Source organism: Manihot esculenta, chromosome 9, assembly GCF_001659605.2.
Source record: "Manihot esculenta cultivar AM560-2 chromosome 9, M.esculenta_v8, whole genome shotgun sequence".
In the NCBI taxonomy this organism is placed as follows: domain Eukaryota; kingdom Viridiplantae; phylum Streptophyta; class Magnoliopsida; order Malpighiales; family Euphorbiaceae; genus Manihot; species Manihot esculenta.
Genome location: NC_035169.2, coordinates 34,254,072 through 34,264,770, shown reverse-complemented (window position 1 = coordinate 34,264,770; position 10,699 = coordinate 34,254,072). Strand labels below are relative to the sequence as shown.

At 29.5% G+C, this 10,699-nt stretch overlaps 1 protein-coding gene across 1 annotated transcript; it reads left to right on the top strand.

The window, feature by feature from the left end:
* The first annotated feature begins 3,123 nt into the window (after positions 1 to 3,123).
* LOC110623072 (aquaporin SIP1-1) lies at positions 3,124 to 8,761 on the top strand. Its single transcript, XM_021767927.2, has 3 exons — positions 3,124 to 3,732; positions 5,013 to 5,285; positions 8,421 to 8,761. The coding sequence occupies exons 1-3, from the start codon at positions 3,436 to 3,438 to the stop codon at positions 8,568 to 8,570; spliced, it is 720 nt and encodes a 239-aa protein (XP_021623619.1). The 5' UTR covers positions 3,124 to 3,435; the 3' UTR covers positions 8,571 to 8,761.
* The last annotated feature ends 1,938 nt before the right edge of the window (positions 8,762 to 10,699 follow it).

Sequence of the window (10,699 nt, the reverse complement as noted above, 5' to 3'; positions counted from 1 at the left end):
ATATGGTATTTTATAATTTTAATTAGTTGGGATTATACTTATACACTTAGCTTTATTTATTTTATGAAAAATATTTTTTTAAATTATTTTTTATTATTAATGATTAATAAAAATATTTTATTAATTAAATATACAAGTACTAGCCCTAAGAATTTTAGAAATGTTAGATAAAAACCTTCAAAATTTATAATACATGTAATTCTATCAGCTATTTTATATATTCCACTTATTATATTATGATGAGTATTTGAATGATCGTAAAGCAAGTTGATAAATTTTTTTTTTTTATTTTAATTGTATTTATCATAAATATTATTGTAGTATAATGAGTATTAATTGGCTAAATCTGCGATAAAGAGAATGTGAGATGGTGATGAGTATTCACGATAACTATTTCAATACTCAAATCAAGTATAGGGAGTGAATATAATAAATTGCTAAGTAAGAAAATAATATATATTTATGGGAGATTTATAATTTAGTTCCTGAGTATTTCCATTATTAACAAGTCAGTTCCTGTATTTTTAGAAATCTATTAAAATATCATCATCTTTTCTCTCCGTCAACAAAATAGTCCTTTCGTCTATTTTTACCGTGAAAAATATAGTAAAATACTAAATTACCCCCATTATTTTCCTCCTCCTCCTCTTCCTCCTCTTCCTCCTCCTCCTCCTTTCTTTTCTTCTTCATCAATTCTTCCTCCTTCTTCTTCTCCTTATGCTTCTCCTTCTGCTTCTACTTCTTCTTCTTCTTCTTCTCCTTCTTCTCCTTCTTCTCCTCCTTCTTCTTCTTCTTCTTTTGCTTCTTTTTCTTCTTTCTCTTCTTCTTTTCCTTCTTCTCCTTCATCTTCTTCTTCTTCTTCTTCTTTTTCTTCTTTTTTTTCTTCTTTTTCTTCGTTCTCTTCTTCTTCTTCTCCTTCTCCTTCTCCTTCTTCTTCTTCTTCTTCTTCTATTCTTCTTCTTCTTCTTCTTCTTTTTCTTCTTTTTCTTCTTCTTCTTCTCCTTCTTCTTCCTCTCCTTCTTCTCCTCCTTCTTCTTCTTCTTTTTCTTCTTTTTCAGAGGAGGAGGAGGAGGAGGAGGAGGAGGAGGAGGAGGAGGAGGAGGAGGAGGAGGAGGAGGAGGAGAAAAGAAAAGATAGGGACTATTTTGTTGACAAAAAGAAATGATAAGGACATTTTAATAAATGTGAGAAAAGATAGGGACTATTTTGTTGACAAACAGAAACGATAAGGATGTTTTAATAGATTTCTAAAAATATAGGGAGGGACGATTTCATTGACGGAAAGAAACGATGAGGAAAGACTATTTCGTTGATGGAAAGAAACGATAAGAACGTCTTAATAGATATGAGAAAAGATATGGACTATTTTATTGACAAAAAAAAATGATAATGACGTTTTAATAGATATGGAAAAAGATAAAAACGTTTTAATAGATTTTTGAAAATGTAAGGACTAACTTGTTAATAATAATAATATTCAAGGACTAAATAAAGAATTTTATTTGAGGGTAAAATTGGATTTTAAAAATTTTATCTCTCCTCCTTTATCTAATTTTAACGGAAAAGAAGATGGAAGGACTATTTCGTTGACGGAAAAAAAACATAAAGATGTTTTAATAGATTTCTAAAAATATAGGAACTGACTTGTTAATAATGACAATATCCAGGGACTAAATTATAAATCTTTCTATATTTATTTATGCAATCATCATTCTTTTTTTATATTATAGAAAGATAAAAATAAATATAATATATTTTCATGATTCAATAATGATGTGATTAGCTAATATGATAAAAAAATTGTCGATTGATTGGTCGAAAATTTCATAATTAAAGGCGTATTAAAAATATTTTGAATTGTGTCTGTTAACAGTATCTTTATATCAAGACTGACAAAAAAAATAAATTTTGATAATAATTTGAATGTTAAGATATTCAGATATTGCTTTTCACGAGTGAAATTATATTTCTAATTTATCAAAACCTTATTACATGATTTTATTATGTCAACTGCTTATAGATTGTTATAAAATATCATATTTTTTATTATTTTAATTATAATATAAAATATAATTATATGTTGAGAGAATTGTATATAATATAAGTTCACTATATTACCAAAAAATATTAGACAAATCACTATGGTAGAATATGAAAAAGAAAATTTTAAGTGTGTATAATAATTTTAAAAGTCGAACAATTTATTTATCCATTTTGATGTATATTTTATTTATTTAAAAATTTTAAAAAATTTATTTTACTTATTCTAATGATTGAAGGATTTATTTTATATTAAAAAAATTAAAAACTTATATAACATTTGAATTATATGCCTAAATTGATTGAATTCATCCATTTAACAATTGATATTTGTTTGTGATAGCCGGTAATATAACTATTTTTTAATTAAATTAAATTATATTTTTTGAACAAATAATAAATATACATTAAATTTTTATTTATTTTACAGAAAATAATTTTTAAGAATCACCTTTCGTATTTTTAATATTTAGGAATATTCACAAACCTGGTTAATAAAAAAATATCTTTTTAATTTTATTTATTTTGTAGAATTTGCATTTAAAATATATTTTTAAATAATATATTTTATATTGTTTAATTAAATTATTAAAAAATAAATGATATTAATACATTTATGTTTAAAAAGTTTAGAAACATCAATAAAATTTTCAAATTCAAAAAGAAAATATGATATTGTTTAAAAAGCCATTTTTCTTTATAATAATTTAATTTTCATTTTAATGAAAAACATATATATATATTAAATTGTTATTTAATTTTTATAATATACAAAAATCACTAATTAATTATTTAATTTTAAAAAATACATTAGATTGTCTTTTATATTTTAAAAAATATATAATTAATAAAGTTTTTATAAAATTAAAAAAGTAATTAATATTTTTTAAAATTATATAAATTAAATAGTAAAATAATTAATAATTAAGATTAATGAAAGGATTAAATAATAAATTTTAAAAATATTTTAAAAAACGGAGAACTTGGGAGTTTTTTTTTTTTTTTTTGAGAATAAAGAGTATTTTTTTTTTTAATTAATTGAAAACAAGAATAAAACAAGAATAAAGAGTCAAAACTGGCAACTAAACGGAGAGGGAGTCCTAGTGCAAGACCAGCACACACACACACACAAAAAAAAAGGGCAAAACAGAAGAGAAGCAGCTGAATCTGATTCCTTCTTCTGGTTCTGGGTTAGGTAAATCACAAACAAAACTCAAAACAAACATAACCCATTCTTCTGAGACGTCCACTTTCCCAGTTCCTACCAAAACTCCCAAGAATCCCAGGCCAACCAATCGCCATCAGTCCTCCCTTTATCTCACACCCGTCTGCTTCTTTCTACTTAAGCATACCATCGCAATCAAACCCAGAAACCAAAAGCTTTTTCAATTACCAATGGGTGCGATAAAGTCGGCGATTAATGATGTTTTGCTCACATTCATGTGGGTCTTTTGCTCGTCAATGTTCGGCTTGTTTACTAGCCTCATAGCTACCGCGCTCGGCGTTCAGCACCAGTTTTGGGTTTCTTTGTTTATTACTACCTTTATTGTTTTTGTATTTGTTTTCTTGTTTGGTTTGATCGCTAATTTATTGGGTGGAGCCAGTTTTAATCCCACTGGTACTGCTGCTTTTTATGCTGCTGGGTTTGGTGAGGATAATCTCTTCTCTATGGCTCTCAGATTCCCTGCTCAGGTACAATTATTGTTTATTTGATGGGTTTATCGATCATTTGTTGCCAACTCAGTGGTATTTGCTATTCTGTGTTTTTATGGATTTAGATTCTTATCATTTCGTTATTTCTGAATGGGAGGAGAATTCGGCTGGATCTTGCTTTCTTTTAGTCCGGCCCTGCTCCCCTCTCCCGGACCATCGCTCCACCTTATTGCATCCTTTTCGTTTTCAGCTTTAGCTTTTTTGAGGACTTTTTGAAGTTTAATTGTTTTTCCTAGAAGCACTTGTAATTTTTGCATATGTGCCTTTATGTTCTCTACAGAGGAATGGATCTAGAATTACCCGTATACCGAGAAAGGAGTAGAATAATTTTGAATGAAGAAAATTGGCTTTGTAATGAGCCATCTTTTTAGAAAAGAGAAAGGCTGATTCCAAAAGAATAATGTATATGTGTAGTAACCCATTTCTGAAAAGTCATGGAAAACGAGGACAACTTTAAAGGAAGAATAAAGATTTTATATTGCTGCACTAGTGCATTTGCCATGCACTATGTTTGGTTGAATTCCAATTCCAATTCCAATTCTTAAAGTTTTACGGTATTCAGTTGAATTCCATGGATTGTATTTTTGGTTCAAATAAAAGTAAAATACAATTTCAGGAATTGAATTCTATGGAATTGGTTATAAATAAAATTAATTTCTTCCAAATTTGATAGAATTTGAAATTAATTCCACAAAACTTTTATAACAATAAATTTTGGATTAATATATCCATATCCAACAATTTTCTCTCAATCATCCATTTTCTTATATTTAATTAAACTCTTTTAATTAAAAAGATGAAAAACCATAAAACTAGTTTTCTATTTATTTACTATTAATATGTCTAGACAACTATATAAACTATCTATTTTAATTTTTTTCCCTAACTATATAGTGTGTAAGCATATTATTCTCTTAGCAATAATACTATTTATTTTGTTACATAAATATACATTTATTGAGTATAAATTTTTTGATAAGAGTAGAAAATTTAAAGTTTTTATTTTACTCTTGAAGGTAGTTTAGGAAATGAAAGTAAATGAATTTCAGTTATGAAATGATACCAAACATGGGTTAAGCGGCTTTCAATCGAATTCTGTATTTTAAATTGGCATTATACAAACAATGGAATCCATTTCAAATGAGCTCCATCTTGAATCCAATTGAATTCTGCTTAAGATTATAAAATAAAATTGAAACAAACACAATGTTAGACTGCTTTGGAAGTAGTATTTCATAATGTGAATGTCTCCTCGCCAGGCAGCAGGTGCTGTGGGTGGTGCACTGGCGATCTTGGAGGTGATCCCACCACAGTATAAGCACATGCTTGGAGGCCCTACCTTGAAAGTTGACTTGCATACCGGAGCCATTGCTGAGGGGGTTTTGACATTTTTAATTACCTTTGCTGTTCTTGTAATTATCCTTAGGGGTCCTCGTAACTCACTGGTGCAGCATTGGTTGCTTGCCGTTGTAACTGTAACTTTGGTTGTCTTAGGTGCCAAATACACTGGGCCTTCCATGAATCCTGCTAATGTGAGTAGCCCTGTGCTCTTTACAACTTCAGAGTTGATTTACTTCTTTGATTTTCCTGTCTCAACAATGTGGAGTGCTTTTGAATCATTTCTGAAATATGTAGTGTGATCTAAATGATGCACAGACAATTGCTTTTTGCCCTTGTATTTTCTATTACTAATTGACTACCATAAATTGAATGCTTGTTAAATGATTTAAATGGTGAATATGCTGAAAGGTACTGTTTTTATTTTGTTCATATTGTTTTATTTTGTGTGTGTATTGTTACTCCCACTCACTCAATCTTTTGCCAATCACATTTTGTCATTATTCTATTTCAAGTTTTGGCTGACTTCATTTCTACTCATTCTATATGTTACTGGCAGTGCTTTTTTGAATATGTGTCATACACCACTCTTAACATTTACATGAAAACTGTGTTAACAGAAGTCAAATGTGGCTGTGTTGCATCTCGTTTTATTTCATTTATTTAATGTTACACCCACTAGCTCCAATCTTCTCGTAATTGCCTTTTGTTTTTATTATGTTGTTATATGTTTGAAGATATGATACTATATCTTAACATAAAATAAATGTGGTTTTGTGTTGCATCTTGTTGTATTTTGTGTTTAACTCTACTCCTATGTGCTTCTGTCTTCTTGCAATCACTTTTAGTCGGTATTGTATCCAAAATTTTAACTGGCTTGAATTCTGTGCCATGTATATTGCTGTTATTTGTTCGAAGATATTTCATAAATTGCTCTAACATTACATAATTGTGACTTGTTTGATTCACGGAATAGACTAGAGGAGGAATTGAATAATTATTCACGGTCATAAAATAAGTATACTTATTTGTGGAATTTGTATGACACAAATTAAAAAAATTTTTTATTTTATATAATAATTATTACACATTCAAAGTGTCTTTAAAAAAAATTTAAATGTATTAATTAGTTATCCCATGGAATAGTATTGCACCTTAAAAACCAAAGCTAGGAATAACTATTCTATTCCTATCCTACCATGGAACAAATTAAGCCAACATGTTAAGAGAAGACCATTGTGATATATTGACCTGTCACATGTGATATGTTATATCATTTTGAAAAGTACTATATCTCTTCAGTTTGATTTCTTTTGGTGCATATCCTTTTTATGCTCCAGTATATTTTTAAGCATTTTGTTTAAGATTTTTTTGGATGTATGATTGGCATTATGTTAGTGATAGAACTATGTGTTGTAGACATTTTAGCACAAGGTCAGAACTTGCTTGCTTTGTCTATTCTTTTCTCCATTTTTATGGGGATGTAGCCGGGTTGCTTTCTTCATACTGTGTCATTATTTTTACCGACTTCCCTATTTTTTATTCATTGAAAAGAAAAGAAAAGGCAAATCAAGAAACATATTGGACTGTAAGGGGCAAATTGATGGTATTTATAATTACAAGGTCTCTTGCTACTTCGTCATATTGAACAGAAGATGGGAATGACTTTGGCTTATATGCTGTGTATTATAAGATATATTTCTATTACCAGTATATTTTGTAAACCGTATTCAATGACTAGCTTAAATTCTTCGCCCTTGTCCACCTTGAATTATAATAACATAATTCTCAAAAATGAGATTATGAATAACTTTATTTGATAAATAATGTGGTCAAGGAACCTTTTATAAAATTGAAATGGACCTCTGTACATCGTTGCTATAATTAGTGGAAAGAGACCAAGACAAAAATTTGTATTTGAGTGAGAGAGGAGGTTGAATCCTACTAATACTCTTGGTATTTTTTTCCTGCTATATTCGGGAGTACCTAAAAACTTATGCCCTTTTTCCACTTCTTCTTTTTCTGGAATAAATTAATCTTCTCAAAACTTAAAACGTTATAAAAAAGAAAAATTAGTGGTTGAAAGTAATATTGAGTCATCCTTCCATCTTGAATTACCTAAATCATTCATTACCTCATTTAAATGATGAATTAAAACTACTGCACTTATTTTATTTTTATTGACTGGATGGGCACAAAAGTTTTTGCCCTTCTATCATTTGGACCACTAAATAGATAATAAGGAGTGTAAGGAGTGGAAGGTTATTTAATCTTTTCCTTGCATTACTCAATAACAAGTGTGAACTTTAGACATTCTAGCATGACATAATTGCTCAATTTGCCAAGAGTAGGAAGACATGGAAAGCAACCATGATTTTGTTATGATTGGTAGCAAACTAGTTTTATAAGGATTCGGGATAATGACAAACATGCTTTAATGTGAAGATAAGTGGAGAAAAGAAATGGAAGTGCTGGTGTTTAGTTTGCAAAACTTCCTTTACTATAGTCTTTGGAGGGTTAATCAGTAACTATCTGGTTTCATGTGCAATATATTTTTGGTTAGTTTCAAAGTTTTTTGGAACCATCCCTTTGATGATAAAATATAGGAACTTTTCCCCTCCATTTCTGCCCCTGGATTTTACTTTTGTTTGATTAAATTAATTCATCTGTTGAAGGGTTGCTTCTTTGGAAAAGAAAGGATTTGTTTCACGCGGAACCTAAGTTGTGCATATTGAATCTTATTGGTCTTGCATCCTTCATCATTATTCTAATAGTAGGCCAACTGATGATCAGTTTGATTATGCATCCTAGCTGTGAATTTTGTATGTAGTAAAAAATTATGAGACATCTCCTAATGTGGATATGATGTTTTTACTCTGGTTGAGGATGTTGATCCCTTGCACCTGCTGACCTCTGTTGTCCCATCTTTTTTTATCCATCTTGTGGCTGTATAATGCAATGAATTAAAGCTGCATCTTTTCACATTATCTTGAGGCATACATGGTCTTGGGGGTAACCGTAGGGAGTTTTGACAGTCTTTGATTTGGTGGGAGTTGAGTTCTCTTGTCAAGTTTTATTAACTGGTCTTTCCAGAAAACATCGCAAACATTACGACAAGTCCTGGCAGTCTTAACAGAACTAATTGGTGCCAAGATTGTTGTTAGCAGGCTCTTAGAATTCAGCTTCTTCACATAATTTAATCTGCTCGTAACTCCTGTCATGAAATTTAGTTATTGGGAATTTAGATATGGAAGTAGAGACTGCACCATAATCGCTATTTATTTGTTTGCATGTCTGTTAACTCTGTATGCGTGTGTTTGTGTTGTCAGGCATTTGGGTGGGCATATATAAACAAGTGGCACGACACATGGGAACAGTTCTATGTTTATTGGATTTGTCCCTTCATAGGAGCAATATTGGCTGCATGGATGTTCCGCCTCGTCTTCCCTCCACCTGCACCAAAACAGAAGAAAGCCTGAAAGAGCACAGTCAATGTTAATTATTACATAAATAGAGAAGCTGGGTGTGAGTGTAATAAAATATTTAACTCTTCCTTCTTGGCTCTTGAGACCATCTTCATTTAAGTTGCTTGTAGTGATGTCAATTGGCAAATCTCTTCTTCCCCTGTACTTGCCTTCTTGCCATTATTAATTTCTTATTTTCGATGTGATATGCTTGTCAAGGAAAAATAGGCCCAAATGTTTTGCTTTTGGGTTGGGGGAGAGATGGGATTGGATAGGATTATCGTGCGAAATGCATTTGCTGGATTGGATTGTCATGAAAATTAGACAACTCCTTTCAGAAGTGTACACACGAGGGCGACCGATTTTGCTTTTTGAAAGTCGTGGTGCTTGCTGCTGCTGCTGCTTCTTCTTCTTTTTTTTTTTTAATTTTTTTTTTAATATAAAAGAGGGGGAATTAAATATCTAAACAATTAAAATTCAAACTTATACTGCAAAATGCAAACGGATTAAGGTTTCATTTATTTTCTTGCACATGAGATGGATCAATAAAAAATATTTTTTAATTAAAGAAAAATTGACTTTTTGTCATTTTCAAGGGATAAGAATTTGATGTCTTTTTTTTAAAAAAATATATAATTAAATAATAAAAAATATGTTACTTTTTAGATTTTTTAAAAAAAATTACATAAAAATTATTATTTTTAAACAAATGTGAAAAGTTAAAGATTAATAATTTTGAATAACAGTTATGCTGTTATTAATAATTGATTGCAATCACTGCATCAACCGTACAATTGAACAGCTTGAATTGCTGTGTATGCCATTCTATGCTGGAAAAAGTTGGAGGAGCATGTGTTTTTTCATTATCATTATTCTCAAGGTGCTTTTTGATTCTGTAACTGTTGCATACTTTTATTTCACTTGATCTTCATTCCTCCACATTTACTTTTTGGTCTCCTCTTTTTCAAGATTCTTTTAAATTTAATTTTAATGAAAGAGTCAGTTTTTCCAATACTTATTTTTATAATTATTATTAATAGTATTGGTTTAATTATACATGGAGTTATGAAATAAGTGTGGCGTTTGTCAATTATTAATAAATTGATTATTAATGTTGTTTTTATATAAATTGAATATGAAATTGATTTTATTATTTTAGTCAATACTATTTAAAACCCTAGGTATTCAATGTTGTGGAAACTTCGGGCATCTATGCTATCTATTTTGAAAATTGACTGATATTTTCACGTCTATTTCTCAAAATGTTAATATGTGGGTTGATATCGTGGCAAATTAAGGTCCGTTACTGCCAAATTGAATATCATGGACTTTGTTTTCTCTTTAATGTTTACTGTAATATTTGTTATTATTTGGCATACATATAATGCAATGTCGAAAAAATTGTTATATATTTATTTAACTAACCTTCTCCTTCAAAAAATTGTTATAGAATAATTTCAAATTCCAAAAATAACCTTCTCCTTCAAAACATTCACATGTTTATCCTCATCTAATGAAATTTATCAATTCAAAACCACTCCACCCTCCACTTCGTCCTCCATTTCCATTAAAATATTCTCTTTGATTTCAGACTCATAACTATTAATCTAAATTAACAGTTTTCTCCAATTCCCATATTTAAATTATAATTGGCTTCCTCACTACTCTTCAATATAATCAATAATCTTTGAAATTAAATTTCAAATTTCATAAATAAATTAAATCTAATGTACATCAAATATAAAAACAACCACAATCAAATTTTATTGAAGTAATATTCATCAATATAAAAAATTTTTACAAACACCAAACCCATAAATTCACTATACATCGAAATAATCAAGCTAACAAATTCCATATACCCTTATAAATAAAAAACTTTGAGATTTGAAATAGCAAAAGGTGATTATGATTCATCATTTTGATTGAGAGAGAGAGGCCATCCACAAACAAAGCGCCTATCAGTAAAAAAGTGATTAGTAGTAAGGAGGCAACCATTAATCTGGAAGATCCAAAAACAACAAAGATGAAGAGATCTAAAAATGCGAACTAGAGTTAAAAAAAAAAAAAAAAAAAAAGAAAAACAGTCAGAAGGGCATTTTAGATGTATCAAGATTGAAGAGTGAGGGGAGAAGCCATAGTTG